This window comes from Vicia villosa, linkage group LG3 (assembly GCF_029867415.1).
Source record: "Vicia villosa cultivar HV-30 ecotype Madison, WI linkage group LG3, Vvil1.0, whole genome shotgun sequence".
Taxonomy (NCBI): domain Eukaryota; kingdom Viridiplantae; phylum Streptophyta; class Magnoliopsida; order Fabales; family Fabaceae; genus Vicia; species Vicia villosa.
This window is the reverse complement of record NC_081182.1, coordinates 25384130-25404069: the sequence shown is the minus strand read 5'-3', so window position 1 is coordinate 25404069 and position 19940 is coordinate 25384130. Positions and strand designations below refer to the sequence as shown.

At 32.4% G+C, this 19940-nt stretch overlaps 1 protein-coding gene across 1 annotated transcript; it reads left to right on the top strand.

Annotated features, from left to right (window-relative positions):
- Positions 1 to 138: 138 nt before the first annotated feature.
- LOC131660709 (DNA cross-link repair protein SNM1-like) lies at positions 139 to 6543 on the top strand. Its single transcript, XM_058930004.1, has 10 exons — positions 139 to 678; positions 934 to 1086; positions 1479 to 1880; positions 2331 to 2394; positions 3356 to 3573; positions 3670 to 3783; positions 4538 to 4643; positions 4855 to 5066; positions 5405 to 5508; positions 5773 to 6543. The coding sequence occupies exons 1-10, from the start codon at positions 160 to 162 to the stop codon at positions 5915 to 5917; spliced, it is 2037 nt and encodes a 678-aa protein (XP_058785987.1). The 5' UTR covers positions 139 to 159; the 3' UTR covers positions 5918 to 6543.
- The last annotated feature ends 13397 nt before the right edge of the window (positions 6544 to 19940 follow it).

Genomic DNA, 19940 nt, shown 5'->3' with positions numbered 1-19940 from the left:
CTTGTCTACTGGCCCATGTAGCAAATAGAGGGAGATTCAAAATAAACAAAAATTCACTTTCCCTCCAATCGTTTTTTCAAAAAGGCGCTATTATTATATTCTTATTTCCATTATCCACATCTTGTTCAAGATCTTACAGAACAACCAAGCTTTACAACCATGGCGAATTTGGATCACACTCACTTCTCCGACGACGACGACAACGACGATTTCGAACTTCCTCTTACTCAACCTCTTTCACTTTCCAACAATCAACGACCATCCAAAAAACCCAAAACCAAAACGACACCGTTTCCTGGCAAAGAGAACATTCCCCCTTTCTCTCCCATTCATAATCCCATTCACAATCACAGTGACAGTTACGATATCGGTAACTGTAGCTTGGATTTCATTCCTTCCACCTTAGATTCTGATGCCACAGTTCAAGGTGTTTGTTCTTCTGTATCGGAGCTGAAGAAGGATAGTAAACACGCTTATTCGAACAATTCGTTAGAGTCTAAGCTGGTGGTGTCGAGAAGTAACGTGTTTGGTTATGGAGAGTCTAGTTCGAAGGGGAGTTTGCACGATGAGTTTGATGGTTCGGTTGGTTGTCCTCTGTGTGGTGATGATATTTCTGATTTAACGGAGGAAGAGCGGAACTTTCATACCAATCAATGTCTTGATAAAACTGGAGAAGATGTAAGATAGCTCTTTCTAGTATTTTTAATCAATAACAATAGCTACGCAGTTAAATTGTGCATCAATTTAATTTTTTAGTGGAACTCTAGTGTTTTAGCTTGTTAGGATTTTTGGTTTGCAATTGCTAGGTTTTTACCCCCCTCTAGTTTATCATTCAAAATATATTGATAAAGTTGAAGAATTGAAGAATGGAATGGGTAGAATTTGGTCATTGATTATAAGATAATGCCGTCAAAATCTTGATAATTTATGCAGGATGCTCTTCCCAGTGATGAGATGGGTGCTCAATTTGGGATGAAAGACTCTCCTGTTGTTGATTGGATACGTGGTCTCGGGTTAGCTAAATATGAAGAAGTTTTTGTCAGAGAAGAAGTTGATTGGGATACCTTGCAATGGCTGACTGAAGAGGTGAGTTTATGTTTGTTCACTATCTCAGCTCATACCATCACTTTTAGGTTTATATGTTTTGCCATACAGACTTAGGCACTTAGCCCTTGAAGTTATTTGAATGTAATCTCCCATTTTAATCAGAATTTGAAAATGAGGTTTTTAGGCTCTTCCACTCCTTATTAAAGCTCAATCTACCATGTTCAACTTACTTGGACCAAGTAATCATTTTGCAATTAGGCCTTAGAGTGACATTCTGAAGAACAGTACTTACTAACATTTATGCTATTAGAAATCTAAAAATGCTTTTTGGTTTGGGATTTGATATCTAAATTTTAAAGTGTGGCATAAACATAAGTACAAATATGTTGTTGTTTGTATGAAATACCTGTCTTTTCCTTTGATATCTGTAGGATCTCTTAAACATGGGTATATCTGCACTTGGTCCCAGAAAAAAGATCGTGCATGCCCTGTCAGAACTTAGAAGAGGAATTGTCCCTTCAAATGAAAATAATGAGAATTCTGGGGTAGAGCCCAGAAGGATTAGAAATCAGAATGTCAGATCGCAACATGATAAATCTGAACGAAAAGTAGACGGTACTGTTAAACCAGTGGCAAACAAATTGATCACTCAATATTTTCCGGGATTTGCTACCAATGAGAAGAAAGTTTCTGCCCCTCCTGTAGAACAACCTGAAGTGAAAAACAGTGGCTCAATTTCTGGTCGTAAGCGCAAAGCAAAAAATATGTCAATAAGTACAAAGACTCGTGATGTTCCTAAATGGTGTACCATACAAGGAACACCTTTCCGTGTGGTAAGTAATATTCTATTTTATACATGTTTATATGTTTTGTGTACTCTCCTTTGATGCATTCCTCTAGGACATTGTGGATAATTTATCGCTAGAAAGAAGGCTTTTTCTAACTTGTCTAAAAATAAACTTTTTTTGATGCACTATTGCTCAGGAAAAATGGGTTTTTATGTGCGGTGCTTGGTAATTAATTTATCGGATCCAGTCAAGAAAATGATTACTGGCCACTTGGACGACAATTCAAGCTGAGCATACCTCTCAATCATGTTTATATTGACATGCTGAACTAGGAAAAAACATAAGATGGATAAAAAATGTGTTTACAATGAATTCATCTGTAGATAGATAGTAAACTACGAGGATTAAGAAACTTATGGTATTTCATCACGGTTTTTGCCATATCTTTTTTTGATATGGATCTGATTGTCTGAGCAACACATCTAATTTATGCAGGACGCTTTCAAATACCTAAGAGGAGATTGTTCCCACTGGTTTCTTACACACTTTCACATGGACCGTAAGTCTGTTTTTGCATGTATTAGACAATTAACCTTTACCATTTAGAAATTTTTGGTCCAGTTACTGATTTCTTGCAACAAATGTGTTTTTATGTCTATGTAATATTTACATACATTTATGGATCCTTTTTTTATATTCATGAACTGTTTCAATCTGGTTAACCTCTAAATTCTAATTAATTCAAGTGTTGTTTTCATTGAACTTTAATTACAGTTTAGATTTGATGTTTTGGCTTTTAAGAATTAAAAACTTACCTATACTAGTATTTAATAGGCACGCAGACTGTAAGCTCTAAATAACTTTGACATAGGTCTCCATGAACACATGCCAGCTTACTACATTTTTTGATTTTGTATGTTTTCTTTTCATAGTACTCAACTTTGGTCATATGATTAATTTATTCAATCACTCTTGAGATTGTATATTCACAGTTACATATTGATGGATCAAGCTTATGCATCATGGACATTTTGGTAACAAAATAGTTTTTGACAAGTGGTGTGCTATGTGTTCTGCGCGAATGACACAGTCACAAGAGTGAGAGATAGTGCTGTGTGTCTGACAGACGAAAGCATAAATATACACTCCCTTTATTCTTTATTATAAGCAAATTTTAACTTTTTAGATTGAATAATTGATGTATTTAGCCTGTATATAGTCTACATACATTATTTATTTAATGAATCTAGAAAATCTAAGTTTGCTTATAATAAAGAATAGAAGAAATATGTTGTATGAAAGGGTGGATTGTCTTTTTTCTAAACTACTTTTGGGTGTTCTGATGCCCGTTCCCTTACAAAAAATTTGTGTTTTAGGACACAAGATAAACTCATTGGAGACTCAAAAGTTAAAACTACAAATAAAAAAAAAATTTCAGGTGTTTAGCTCCTTATGAGCAGACTATTTTAATCAGACTTCCAATTTGGTCTTTGGCTGTTGGCTCTCATTTGTGAATGCAGATTATCAAGGTCTCACCAAGTCGTTCAATCATGGAAAGATCTATTGCTCCTCTGTTACAGCTAGACTTCTAAATATGAACATAGGGATTCCATATGATAAATTACATATTTTGCCTCTAAACCAAAAGGTTGAAATAGCTGGTATTGGCGTGACTTGCTTGGATGCTAACCACTGTCCAGGTTCCATAATAATACTCTTTCAACCTCCTAATGGTCAGGTGTGGCTTGGACTGTCTTCCTAATCAGTTTAATTATTGTTTGCTGGCTGCACTTTTTTTTGTTAGAACTTACTAGCTAGTTTTCTGTTTATTTAGGTGGTACTTCATACAGGCGATTTTCGTTATAGTGAAGAAATGGCAAACAACCCTTTCCTGCAGATACGTCCTATTAATACTTTAATTCTTGATACCACATACTGCAATCCACAGGTGAGTCCATATTTGAATAATGAACACGACTTATTAAGTTTTTGCTTTGGAACTTAAGTTCATTTTATTTATGTCCATGACATGATTTAGCTAACTAGTCAAGACATTATACTCCTGCTACTTGAGATATTGTAAAAATGAATTGATTTTCAATTTCTAACCTGACAAGTTTTCTTGAATCAATGGTTTCTCAGAGGCCTCGGATTCTCTTATGGTTCCAACTATTTACTTGGAGTGTAGCATTGTGGTGACAATTCTCTTACAGTTCCAGCTATTTTCCATTAACTAACCGCAATGAATATTTGAACCATTTTTTCTTTTATTTTAATAAGGTTGTTTTATAATTAGAAATATGTTAAAAAATTTAAGATAGTTTTTAATTACAAAAATAAATATTTAGGGTCTTTCTCATAAGTTATACATCGTAGCTGTTGACAAATAAAGATATAAAAATGATATCCTAAAAACCTTTTTAAGATAATCCAATATTCTAAATGTACTAATGAATGTTATGACTTACAACTGGCTAGTATGATATCTCCTCATTTTAATAAACTCTCAGCATGCCTATGTTCATGACTGTCTCTGACAGTCTTCACCATTTACTAATTTGTTCTTATATCGTTATTATAAGATCAAGATATTCAAGCTTATACTACTACTACTACTACTAATAATCATAATAATAATAATAATTTGTCTAATGTTTTAGTGACAAAAATATGTTGAAGATTTGTAATACGTTTCATTGCAGTATGATTTTCCAAAACAAGAGGCTGTAATACAATTTGTTATTGATGCCATCCAAGCAGAAGCTTTTAATCCCAAGACTCTTTTTCTAATTGGCAGCTATACAATTGGTAGAGCTCAAGTCATCTCTCTTTCTGGCTATTTATGATTATACTTAACAATGGTTATCTTTTCTCTTTAATATTTGTTTGAATATGCTGTAGTTTTATAGCTTTTAAGTATTTAGCCACTTGCTTTTGTTATAATATTGCCCTTTGCCCAACTACATGAAGACTAATGAGAAAAAATGACCACACCTTGTGTTTTATTATGTTTCTATAGGAAAAGAAAGGCTATTCTTGGAGGTTGCTCGTTCGCTTCGCAAAAAGGTTTACGTGACTGCAGCAAAATTACGCCTTTTACAATGTTTAGAATTTACTGAGGAGGATATGCAGTGGTTTACTTCAAATGAGCATGAAAGCAATATTCATGTTGCCCCTATGTGGACACTCGCAAGCTTCAAAAGATTGAAGCACATATCAAGTCAATATGCGGTGAGTGCATGCTGCTGCCTGTTTCTCTATCAAAACCATTATATGCTAGCTCTCTGATGTTCAATGTTGACAAGGAACATATCTTAAAGTATTCACGTTTATGTACAACACATATATAGCTACAGATACTAATATTCTTTACTACTTCAGTCTGATCTTTTGTCTGATAACCATTCCATGACAAAATGCTTGGTGGCTGATAAAGAATCCATGGCTGCTACTTGGTCTACTTGCTAATTAGTTTTACAGCTTTCGTATTGGATTGTTAGAACTGAATTATGTATCATTTAACTTCGAATTTCACATTTCTAATTACCAGATGTATTTTCTTTACTCAGAGTCGGTTCAGTCTTATAGTTGCTTTCTCTCCTACTGGTTGGACATTTGGCAAAGGTAAAAAGAAGTCTCCTGGAAGAAGGTGGCAGCAGGGTACTATCATAAGGTGACACTTTAATTTACTTTATCACTAGAATCTTTTAGATTTATGATTATATACTTACGGTTGAAATCTTGAATCACATACTCGCTCTCTCTTCTTTTGGTTCAATAGACCTTGTTATGCCAAATCCCTGATCTCAATGGTGCATTTTGATTCATATCCACTGAACTTGTCTATAGGCGCACAAAGATAGTCGGAAAAACAGTTTGCTTGCATTGCTTAAGTTTGTTGAACTATTTAGTATTAACCAACCAATATTTTTTTTAGGTATGAAGTTCCTTACAGCGAGCATTCCAGCTTTACAGAACTCAAAGAGTTTCTAAATTTCGTATCTCCCGATAACATTATACCAAGTGTGAATAATGATGGACCAGAATCTGCGAACGCAATGGTTTCTCTCCTGTCAACTTGATTTGTACACCAAAAGGGCTTCAGTTTACCCTTGTAACATATGTGTTTGAGAGTCAGGAAGTTGTTTGAGCAGTATGAGCAGCAGGAATTTTTTATGCCAATCACTTTTCAGAGGTAAACTTGTGTTTGCTGCTTTGCCAAAAGGTTGAAATGTGAAAAGAGAAGAAAAAATATATATTTTAGCAGTGGAGCTCATCTTGCTTATTTTCATGTGAAATTATGGACGTTTTTGTCAACCGTGACATAAAGTTTGATGTGATCACTTTCTACTACATACTAAGTTGGGAAGTGTTTACAACCCCTTCCTCTCTTGATCCTGAATTAACCCAGTGCTCTTTCCAGCAATAAGATGGAGCCTGTCAAAGTTCTTCTTGCACTGCAACCTGTTGGTCTTACTACTAGACTTCAATAGAGTTGTTATTGTTTGAGATCATTAACATTTGGTTGCAGATAATAATACTCAGCTCTTTAAACAACCTTTATAGCCTGTATTATTTAATGTCGCTTTTGTACTTCAAATCTACAGCTTCCTACATTCTTCTGTAACTGACCATATAATACGTAACAATTGTATTGATGCTTGTAAGTTGTAATGCCTATAGCATATCACTTAAACTTTTTGTATTAGTGATATATTTAATAGTTTGTTATTTAGTTTGTTTGGGTTAATCCTATTTTAAGGTTTGTTATTTAGTTAGGATTAATCCTATTTCCCAGCATTTGAAGGATAAACCATCAGTCTATATATAAATGCATATTCTGTATTATTGTTTAATTGTTGTTCACCACAAAAATATAACGTACCTTTAAGTTAACTTTCTATTATGGCATCCGAGTAAGGTTTCGATTTGGAGGAGATATTGGAGAGTAAGCGTACCTCCAAATTTGAAACAAGAGCTGTCAAAAGGTCTGGTGTCAAAAGGTCCGGTCCAACATACTCTGTCCCGATAGGCCAAAATGCTATATATAACGTACTTTTTACTTTTACATGAATTCCACTCGTGATAGCAATGCTGAATGGAGAGAATTACTGCACACGGTCAAGATCAAACAAGACGGCTTTGCGTGTAAAGACGAAACTTGGTTTCATTGATGGAAGCGTCGGGAAACCATCAAGTCAATATGAAGTATACCATGTCTGGGAGAAGGTAGATTCAATGGCGACACCTTGGTTGATCAATGGGACAAAACCAAATATACACATCAATATCTCACACGCTTCAACGACTCGAGATATATGGGTGGATCTTGAAGAACGCTTTGCTCAAACTAATCAAACACGAATCCATTAATTATGGAGAAACTCGTATTTAAATGCAGAAACAACCAGAAACAAGTGTAACAAATTACTACACTCAATCAAAAGTCTCGTTGATTAATTGAGTGAAATGTAAACCCTACTTGTCTGAAATTGTGGAGCTGCTAAAGTGTTGACACAAAGGGAAGAAGAATAATGAGTCCATCTCTTTCTTGGAGGCTTTGATAATGAACAATACTCACATGTCAAGGCAACCATACTTAATACTGATAAATTACCCTTACTTATGTGTGTGTTTAATCTAATGCAAAGAGAATAATCTCGTTTTGCAGCAGATAGGGAAAAGATCCCAAGGGCGAAAATGGAACTGCGTTTTACTCAGGTGTAAATAGCAAGAGAGGAAAGGAATATCATGTTAGAACATAGTTTGGTTCTAATCATATTTTAGTGTTTTGATGATAACAAGCAAACAAATTTTGTATAAAGCAAACATGGTACTCTAATCATATGGTTCTTATTTTCAAAAGATGTATCAGTACCAGCAATCAGAACTTGAAGCTAAAGTAACACAACGCAAGTCATAAAGCAACTTCTGATACCACACGTTGCAAACATATCTACAACAAAAGTTAAAAAAACAAGGCTGAACAGAAGATTATAAGGAATGATTAAAATTATCACCGCTGAAAGCAACTTCTGATATTACACCGGAACACCGTAAACACATTCACAACAGAAGTTGAAGAACAAAGACTGAACAGAAGAGTATGCTGATTGATTCGAATTAAACCGTTGAAGACATAATCATTAGCAAAACGGCTACAACACTTCAAAAGCGTAATTCCCAAGGTTGATTGAAGAAGCTATCCACATGCAAATCCTTAGAGACAGCAAAAATAAAGACTATACGCAAACCATTTAATGTTGAATACAAGCCTTGGAGATAACAGTCAAAAATTCTGAAGCTATATATTTATACTCATGATCGTTTGAAGAAAAGACACACTTGATAACGAGTGAAAAAGAAGAAAACAAGAAAGAACACACAAGAACGCTGCGACTCTGAAAAATACTCAAGTGTGAAGAAAAACTCTCTGAAGCAAAATTTTCTTATTCATATTCTGAGTTCATTATTATGTACTTAATCATAGTGAAATATCACAGTAGTGATTACAACTTTCTAGAAGCAAAACAATACACTATCAACAGAAGTTACATGGTAACTAAGTCCTTGAGAGACCAGTTGAGTCAGAAGTCTCAAGAAGTCTAGGACTAGTTAAGTCTTAGAAGGTTGTTTAGTCACAAACAATTGGTTTGTGGAGGATAGTTAGTCACCAGCAGTTTGGCTCGTACATTGTATTATGAATCACGACAGTTGGTCGTGCAAGTGTAATCAGGTTCTGATTATAGTAGATTAAGACCTCTATTGAGGGAGGCAAATCACCTTGTTGAAGGTGGACTGGAGGTAGCCTTATTGAGAAGGTGAACCAGAATAAAAATAACTGTGTTCTGACTATCTTTCCTTCATAAAGTTTTAAAACCCACTTATTCAACCCCACCTTCTAAGTGTTTTCTCCACCTTCATATCACTCAAGACTAAAGTGAGATCAATCTAGGAAAAATAAACATGTCAAGGAAAAATGCTTTGAGATTGTTGGATATCCAACAAATTGGGAATCACGAAGAACTCAAAGGTGAGAACATAACAAACCAGAAGAACAACAAGTAGCGATTCTTGCTCAAGCAGCTGAAAGAAAAGAATATCCAAAAGCATCAACATCAGAGCATGCCCTGCACAGAGTTCATGCTAAAAATGATACAAACCCACATGAAAACATGGCTAATAAATAGGAATATTGTTTCAATTGGATACTTGATAGTGGTGCTTCACACCACATGACTCCTTTGACCTTAATATTGAAGAAAATAAAAAAATTAGATAAACCTTTCTACATTACTACACCAACACGGATTTCAACCTTATTTGAAAATATGGGAGATGTGAATCTGTCAAGTTATCTTATGTTAAAAGACATATTATTGGTTTTTGATTTTAAGTGCAATCTGATTTCAATTCATAAATTAACAAATGATTTAAATTGTTATGTGACTTATGATCGAAATTCTTGCATATTATAGAACCGAGGCTTAAAGAGGAAGATTGGATCAGGTGACCTGCATGAAGTGGTTTATGTGTTCACAAAACAACATCAACAAGGCTTCATGGGTGCAACTGCCTTGGCCTGAGGAGACCAGTTGAGAGATACAGTCTTTTTACAGTCTTCAATGCTCTTTATTATGAAATTCACATTAATAGTGTTTGCCATCCATTTCCAGATAATGCAGGCAAACTTGCATTAAAAAATAAGGTGAATAGAAGTTTCACTACAAGCAGAGCATAGGTTGCAGATTAAGGGTAAGAGGAAGCCTCGAATTTGCAAATTTTCATCTGTAGGAAGCTTGTTGTGCATGAGTCTCCATAAAGTCATAGAATGGGAAGGAGGGGAATCCCTATCCCAAGGAATGGACTTCCATGAAGAAAGGGAGCTGGGCTGGATGAAAAAATTATATGCTTCTTTCAAGGTTAAGATGCCACTAGTGGAGTTCTTCCAAGCAAACAAATAATGAACCTCCATTGCAAATGTAAAGTAATTTGAAACAATTCCAAGAAGAGAGGGGAGATCCATTTAGATGTTATTGCTAATCTGCCAAGAATTATCCCACCAATCACTAACTTTAGAGGTGAGACCTGTAACACCCTGGATTTCCACTTACCCCGCAGGGCTTCCGGCCTACCAAGCATGTCACCAGCTTAATCAATAATCCCCCTTAGGCCCGCTTACCGGCTGCCCAGGAAATATTGTTTTTGCCTCCCGCAGGAATCGAACCACGTACCTAGGGGTTAAGTACATATTCATAGCAATTCCTGCTACCAATTGAGCTACTAGCTGGTGACATGCTTGGTAGGCCGGAAGCCCTGCGGGGTAAGCGGAAATCCAGGGTGTTACATTAAAAGTAGCTCAAGTGGTAGCAGGAATTGCTATGAATACGTACTTAACCCCTAGGTATGTGGTTCGATTCCTGCGGGAGGAAAAAACAATATTTCCTAGGCAGCCGATAAGCGGACCTAGATAGGATTATTGATTAAGCTGGTGACATGCTTGGTAGGCCGGAAGCCCTGCGGGGTAAGCGGAAATCCAGGGTGTTACAAGACCATGATGATAGATTTATGGAATTTGAAACTTGCTAGCTAAGGATTCACCTGTCTAGTTATCCAACCAAAAGTTAATGCTCTTACCATTGCCAATACTCCAAATGCAGTTCTCCATCATAGTGGCATGAGTTTCTTTGATTCCATTCCATATGAAGGATTTGATGGCATAGCTGATAATTCTTCCATTTCTTTTCACCCTACCCTTAAGCAGATTGGACCAACTTTGGTTCTCATTTAAAAACTTCCAGCAGAGGTGGAGATTGGTATCAGTATTGTAGGCTTTGAAGGAAATAATACCTAAACCGCCTTCATTCATCTTCTTACAACCGGTTTTCCAAGCAACAGTTACTAATTTCTTTTTTTTCCAAGTTACCACTCCACACAAAATTTCTGATCCAAGTCTTTATCCTTTTTATTAAGCTTCCAGGCCAGTCATATATTGTAATGCAGTTCACCATCATGCTAAGAATAATTGATTTCACCAATTGGGTTCTTCCAGTCTTAGTAAGAACTTAAGCTTTTCAAGCAGCCAATTTAAGTCTAATATTATCTGCATTATACAAAAAAATAACAAGCTTTAGGTTTACCTACAAAAATGGGGACCCCTAGGTAGATGAAGGGAGGGTGAGCCATAGTGAATCCTATGAGGTTAGCCAAACTGCAATGTCTGGAAGAAGACATTCCACCAGCATAGATGAGGGATTTGGAAGGATTGCAAAACTGGCCAGAGAATTGCCCATATTCCTTAAGAAGATCAGCAATATCAATACTCTTGATAAATAATTAATATAATAAAAATAGGGTTAAATGACTTTTACCCCCTGCCATATAAGCGTGTTTTGGTTTACCCCCTTAAAATTTTTTTTAAGACAGACCTTACAAAAAAAAGATTCCATCATTAAAGCTCCTATGCCATATTTTTGGCCAAGATTCGCCTACGTGGACAAAAAAAATCCGCTGACTCTGTACAACAATTAGTGTGCCTTAAAAAATGCCACGTGTACAACAATTACACAATCAACAGAATTTTTTGTCCACGTAAACGAATCTTGGCAAAAAATATGACATAGGGGTTTTAATGATGAAGTTTTTTTAAAGTCTGTCTTAATTTTTTTTAAAGAGAGAAAACCAAAACACGTCTATATGACAGGGGTAAAAGTCATTTAATCCATAAAAATATATATCTACATAATAATTATTAAAATATAATAATTAAATAATATTTAATTATAAAATATTCTAACACCGTAATCTTCACGCCAGAAGTCTTCTTAAAGTGGTCATCACTGACCTCACCAATTTTCAATTCTAATACAAAGTAAAAACACATATGGGTAGGTCTCACTACTTTTATGTATCCCCAATTTATAAGAAATCCACCATTTCATACTAATTAAATTAATGATCAATGATATGAAAACTAAACTCAATTAATATAACTAATTAAATTAAACTAAAAGCATTTTTAGTATGTTATATAATATCAAAAGTCAACTTTTACTTCTATTTCATTGCAACTTTTATGACCAAAATTTCTTTATATATTTTATCATGGAGGAAGTAAATAAATCATTCCTAAATTGAATGATCCAAATGTATGTTAGTCCAAGAATATATGTTAAACAAAGTGACAAAAAAGTGTTTTCTATCATTTTCAAACTCTTATATTATTAATTAGAACGGAAGGGAAAATAAAAAGAAATTGTTATCAGGTTTAAAGAAAATATGTCATATTTTCAAGGTCAACCGAGTGAGTGGGAATAGAAACTTGTAAATTTCTTAGCCATCGATGACAGTAAGAAAGACAAAGAAAGGAAGCAGCTTCATTCTAGCTTCTTATGTTTGACCTTTGAATGTCTTAAAAACATAAGAGATCAAAGTCAAACTCAAATCAAACTTAAACTGGTTTTAAGCCAAATAATTAACTTTACACATACAATACAATCAATTAAAATTCTTACATTGCTATGTCATATTAGTTTTTTAAATTAATATCGTGTCTTAATTGAATACATGATTGTGAGTGATTGAGTGACAATGTAAAATATTTTACACTGTGACTCCGTATCCCTTTTTCTCTTTATACATTTTGTTATTAACGATTAATAATAATAATAATAATAATAATAATAATAATAATAATAATAATTATTATTATTATTATTATTATTATTATTATTATTATTATTATTATTATTATTATTATTTGACCGACAACGAGGTGATCTTTTGAAAATGAGAGATGTATCTGCAAGATACTCCGATGCCAAAGTAATAAGAGAGAACAATCAGAGTGTGCAAGTACAAAGGTTTAGAGGGAGAGTAAATGAATATGCGACGCTACAGTGAAAGAGGATATTCACGTGATCTTTGTAAGACACGTGGATATGGTGTTTCAACGGTCACGAGGGACGTTCGCTCTATTGGGTTTAGACTCCAAATTGGGTCTGGTCGGGCCAAACCAGAATATTATTATTATTATTATTATTATTATTATTATTATTATTATTATTATTATTATTATTATTATTATTATTATTATTATTATTACTATTATTATTATTATTATTATTATTATTATTATTATTATTATTATCTTTAATATTTATTATTTGATTTCATCTATTTTTTATTATGATAACTAGTAAAAAATATTTTAGGTACATTTATTATAATATTGAATTGAATTTTAAAAAGATGAATAAATAAAAAATTTCTTTTATGAATATGACAAGTAATACAAATCGAGAGAGTATACTTTTTCTGGAAATACATTGATAGATAATTATGATTATACTATACTCCATTTGTTATAAACTTAACAGCAAAGTTATTGAATATATTTTTTTAATAGAAATAAGATAAATTTCATAAATCTTATGGCTTTTTTTTAAGAAATACCAAATCATGTACCAAACATTTATTTTTAATAAAATATCTAAAAATTAAATTTTCATATTTATATTTCCTGTTAAGTTATTGTTAGAAATGATTTTTTGATATGTGAAAAAACATTCTCTTGGTCTTGGATAATCCCAACTTCTATGTTTTGTGCTTTTTGTCGCATATCGTTTATCATCCATCCCTAATTTTATCTTTTACTTTTTGACGGGCCCTTAGTTTTTTATTAATATTTTATTAAAAAAAGTTATATTAAATAAGAGAAAATGGGTGATGCACCAATCAGTGTAAATTGTTTTACACTATCAACCAATCATAATCATGTTTTTAATTACAATACATTTTTATTTTAATTATTTTTAATAACATGATGAATTGTGCGTTTTCTATTGTATAACAGCGTAAAACTATTTTACACTGTTAGTGCATATTCATTAAACCCATTAAATAATATATGAGACTTCTTCAATTCATTTATTTCAGTAGTTTTGTTTTAATGATTTATTATTATCATTAAAATATTTATTATAAAATAAAATTGTTAAAAAAAAATAAAACATTCTTATATGTTTTCAGTATCTTTTAAAATTTTTGACGCGGTTATTAGTTAAATAAATAATAATTTTTAAAACTAAAATAAATTATTAATGTTATACATAATTATACAAATTTCTAACTAGTGAGATGTTATTGTTAATAAAAATACATAACTATACAAATATCTAACTAGTAAGATGTTATTGTTATTAAAAATATTTAATATCTGAAGATAAATATGAAAAATTTAATAAGAATAATTAATTTATAGATTTATATATCAAAAAAACATGTAAAAGTGGGTGACCTATAATTTGACCTATAAGTTGACCTATAATTCTAAAACATTGATCTATAATTCTAAAACATGTATATTTTGTTTTCCTACCCATACAAAAGAATAACAAAATAGATGGTTAGACACACTTTTTGAAATAAATCTTCTATAAATTGATCTATAATTCTAAAACAGTATATTTTATTCTCCTCCATGAAGAGAAAAAAATAAATAATTATGAGAACAATTTTGGGACATGAGTCATAGAAACAAATAAACATGCTTTTTATTTTTATAAAAAATAAAATAATTTATTAAGATCAAAAAATTTCAATAAGGTCAATAAACATGTTTTATGTAACACCCTTCTAAACCCCGCAACAATTATTAAGATAATCAGAGTAAAAACATGCAACCAAGGGTGCCATAATTAATTTAAACCAAAACATATATGTCATCTATCATGCATTATTGGAAACGATTTGGAAGAATACAATATCATGTTTAACACAGCGAAAAATACGCATCACCAAAACCAAAGTAACAAAACAAAACCGAAAACCATGAAATAGAGTACGCAGTTAAACTCTAAAATAAATCGTTCCCTAGTGTTACACTATCAGAGCATGATTGACACGACACCAACTAACGGATGAACTCTACAAGCCATTCTCACCGAGCAATACGCCGCTACTTATCTGAAAATGTCAACATGTAAGGGTGAGTCTCATTCACAATTAATAAATATTATGCATTCATAAGCAACAAAACGTCATAATATATTATTCACCCAATTTGTAATATATTCAGATTTTCAATTATCATTCGTCAATCACAACAAAAACATCACCCAACATAACATTGAAAATACATTCAATCATGTTATAACAAAATGCATATGAACCAACTGACACTGCATGTGGTACCAGTAAGCCGTGGAATTAATCCACCCGATCGATCTAAACATCACCGAGATACGGACCTACTGGCACAAATTCCACACAATGGAAATTATGCCCCACCAATGATCCAAACATCGTTGGGGTCCATCACCAAATGATTTATGAATGCACACATATAACATACTTACACATCACCGATCCGATGAAATACATCGCCTCACCGTAGCCCACCATTATCACCAACAAGTATGCACATGCTTGCACAATCATTCAATCATTTTCATATTTATCACAACAAACATAGCAAAAACCACAATTCATTCCTCACTACACCAACACATTGTCATACTCACAAAATCACATATATGCACAATGGTTATTTCATCAAAGCAATTAAATCGAGTTTTTAAAATAAAATCGGGTCACGGCCCATCTCATCAATTTATCATATAAAATATTTAATTAGCTTTGCAACGCCCAAAACGGCACTTAAAAGGGATACACAGATCAAAAGATACGCTATTTCAAAATTTGGAAAAAGTTGCATACAACAAGGTTCGCTCAGCGACCTTCAAGCGCGCTTATGCAATTGAAATTTCAATAACCCGCTTCAAGCGGCCTATAGCAGAAGTTAACTACGTTGGGACCTCCGCTTAGCGGGCTAGGTCCGCTTAGCGAGCCTAATTAATTTTTGAAAAACAAACAGCATCCGCTTAGCGAGCCAGGGGCCGCTTAGCGGACGTATTATGCATAAATTCACCTCTGTGAAAGACTTGCGATTCAACACATCCTTCACCCAAAATCCCTTTTAAACATCGATTAAAGGTATAACATCATCAGATACATCATCACACATCATCAAACATCAACAAAAACGGGTTTTCAAACAATAGTTCATGCAATTTCATCAATTACCCTAAACTACGACATCCCCAAACCTAACAATCCCAATATATCCAATTGAATCAATCCATATCTTAATCAATTCTATCACCTATAGTTGTAACGCCCCGAATTTAATTAATTATTTAATTAAATTAATTAAGGATTTATTTGTTGGAATTAATCGAAGTTGAGAGTTATCGACATTATTCTAAGAGAGGAAATTGGATTAATATGTTGATTGAAACTGTTAAGTTGATAGTCGAGTAACTAGTCAGTTTAATCGGAGGAATAATATTAGAAATAATATCATTATATTGGACTATTTATTGAATTATATATTTAATTATTTATTCGTGATTTATTGGCTGATATTGTGTTGCGGTGATTTAAGTTGCTAAGTCGGTATTTAAGTTGGTTTAGTCGTAGAATTATATTAGAAATAATATAATTGAAATATTATTAAGTGTTTCCTGTTATGAAATTCACCAAATCAATATAGAGATGAATGATACATGAAGGAGAGAAAGAGAAGAGAGAAAGCAATATTGTATTATCTTCTTCCAAAAGTACCATTTACATTGCAATATTATCCATATTTATAGTACATGACCAATAACAACCATTAACTCAAGGAATACACAAAGGTTAGGAACTTAAATTATAGGAGTTAAGGAATATAGAAAGATTGGGGGAAATGAACATCCACATCTATTTACTATTATTCATAACACTCCCCCTTGGGTGTTCATTGAGGATATGCCTCGTTAAAATCTTACTAGAGAAAACCCAATGGAAACAATTCTAGTGAAGGAAAAAGAGTACAATATCCTTTAAATGTGAATTGCCTCGTTAAAAACCTTACCAGGAAAACCCAGTGGGACAAAACCATGGTGAAGGGAAAAAGAGTGCAAAACATATGTATTTCTCCCCCTCATGCATACATTTACATGTGAGACGATATTATTTGTAGTAGTTGCTTAAAATTTCTTCTTGGAAGTGACTTCATGGAATGCTAATAGTTATGCAGGATTTGATGAAATTGTTGCCATGAGTTGTTTCATAGATCTCCATGAAATGGTTGTACCATCACATGTAAACAAATAACCTCTTTCTGATCTACCATTGTGAGAATCTGACAAGTAACCAGCATCTTTAAGATAACGAAGTATATGTTTGACCGCTTACCAATTTCTCCGTGTAGGTGAATAATTCTATCTTACTTATAGATTGACGGCAAATGATATATCATGATGTGTATAATTAGCAAGGTGCATTAGTACTCCAATTGCACTGAGATATGGTAGTTCAGGACCAAGCAATTTTCATCATTTTCTCGAGGCCTAAAAAGATCTTTCTCCACATCTAATAATCTAACATTTTCATCTAAAGATCTTTGTCCATAAAAATCATTTCAACACTTTTCTATATAGCCTTCTTGATGTACAAATATTCTTTTGTCCACATGCTCAATTTGCAAACCTAGACATATTTTATCTTTTCTAAGTCCTTCATCTCAAACTCTTTATTTAAGCAATTTATAGCTTTTGGAAGCTCTTCAGGAGTTCCAATAATTCTTATGTTATCCACATAGACAACTATTATTGCAAATACTTTTCCATATCATTTTATGAAAATACAAGGACAAATTGAGTTATTTGTATATCCATCCTTTAGTAAATATTCACTGTGGTGATTATACCACATGCATCCAGATTGTTTCAACCCATAGAGAAACTTGTTCAATTTGATGGAGTAGTTTTCTCGAGATCCAAAATTACGTGCCTCTGGTATATTGAACCCTTCAGGGAGTTTCATGTAAATGTCACTATTAAGTGAACCATATAAATAAGATGTCATAACATTCATCATGTTCAAATTAAGTCCTTCATGTGTTACAAGGCTACTTAATTATCAAAAATCAATTGAATCCACTACAGGTGAATATGTTTTTATCAAAATCAATCTTAGGTCTTTGTGAAAATCATTGAGCAATAAATCAAACTTTATATCATTCTTATTTTTCTTTTTCCGCAAAAACTCATTTATATCCAATTAGTTTCACACCATGAGATGTTCGGACTACAGGTCCAAAAGTGAGTCACTTGTAAAGTGAGTTTAATTCTTATTCAATTGAATATATTTATTTTGGCCAATTCTCACTTAGTCTCTAATCTTTAATAGACTTTGACTCATGATCCTCGTTATCATTAATCACTTTTAGCGCTATATTGTATACAAAGACATTGTCAATATTTACTTTATTTAGTTATCTCAATTTCAGTTTCATTCCATTTCATCCATGACATAATTTATCGAGATCTCTTTATTTCATATTTCAAGTACTTGATTTGTTCTTCTGGAACTGAAAATTAAATTAGGTCACAGTGCTCTTAGCATTTTCATATCCTCACTTGGGTCATCTTTAGTTTCTTTTCTTAGTAGAGGAATTTTAACATTGGAACCGACTTTCATACCACGCTTCAGGCGCAGCTACAACTCATTTGCAATATTATATTATCCAATAGGAGAATCCACTTTGAGTGGAGTATTATCAGCTGATAATTCATTTCATAAACTTTGCAAATGAATTATATTTTGAACTTCTGGTTCATATTGATTTGTACGAGGATCAAGACAACAACTTATTTTTAAATTATTCATTTGAACTTCTTGTTCATGATTTCAGCTACTTATTTCCTCCCCCTAATATTGGGAAAATTAATTTATCAAGTGATAATCAGCCTACTAGGCTGCAAATCAAGTATTTAATTATTTTCTCAAATAATATCCTCAAAATTGAGATTCATATTAATTATATTTTTCCAATATTCTATTATGACTCATCTTAATGTATTATATTGGAGCAATTGGAATATTCACAACACATCCAAATGTTCATTTAGATGAGAAGTATTAGAATAAATTAGGGAGGACTAAGATATAGTATCTTGTTGGTTTAATGCGAATAAATATCTTAATATCATACTTTGGGTGTTTCAAATATATAATTTGAATTGATGATCTCATAAGTATCAACCATATAATTAACTTTAGACGTCTAAAGAATGGATCTTTGGGTTCATTTTCTTTTTATGAACATGTATTACATGATATTCAATATCAATTTTAATAATATATGTGATACTTATACAAGAATTTCTAAAAAATCTAGAAAACAAGATCTTAGTCTAATTAGTTGAGAAAATAATTTCATAAACTTCTGGTTGTGAGTAGAGACATATGCATGATATTTTAGTCGATGCAACAATTAATGTCATAAAAACGCAATTTCTCAAATTTTTATTTTCCTTTAGAAACACACAAAAATTGACTAGATTGAAGAAACTTCTGGTTCTTCAATACAAATTATTCAGATCATATTATATCCGAGATGACCCAACCGATTTTACCAACGCCACATTTAAGTGTAATTTGTAAACTACTGGTTTACAGTGACATGTGCTTCAATTGTACTAATATAAGTGTAATACACATTTTATGTCCAAATTGTGTTGTGTAATACAAAGATATTCAATACCTCCAATATAATTCAAAACCAATATAATAGTATATCATTATTAAACAATTTAATCAAACACATTCATATGAACATATTATCATATAATTATCAAACAATTACCCCTTATAAAATTAACATATTTAATCATACAATATTATATCACTAAAATTATATTGTCATATAATTAATTTGATTTACTATCCTTCACGGATGCTTGATAAGTTCTTCAGGAACTATATAAATAATTTGTTATAAATAATAATCTAAAAAATAAATAAAATATATAACCATCCTTCTGGGATGCGTTAAAATTATTTGTGTCATTTTTCTGGAATGACAATCTTTTAATGAACATATTACAAATTATAAATTTTTAGATCGATACAACAACAAAAATTTATGAAATCTTTCAGAGATATTTTAATATTACTCTTGCAATATTTTTGGGATGCATGAAGATCATCCTCAAAATCATCCTTCTGGGATACTTCAATATTATTAATTCAATCATTTTAGAATTCGATAATATT

What these genes read in the sequence shown, in the direction of transcription:
- LOC131660709 (XM_058930004.1), top strand. Translation starts at nt 160, where the DNA reads ATGGCGAATTTGGATCACACTCACTTCTCCGACGACGACGACAACGAC. An exon ending in TGCAATGGCTGACTGAAGAG is followed by an intron (nt 1,087 to 1,478) that starts GTGAGTTTATGT and finishes TGATATCTGTAG; the next exon opens with GATCTCTTAAACATGGGTAT. An exon ending in AAGGAACACCTTTCCGTGTG is followed by an intron (nt 1,881 to 2,330) that starts GTAAGTAATATT and finishes TAATTTATGCAG; the next exon opens with GACGCTTTCAAATACCTAAG.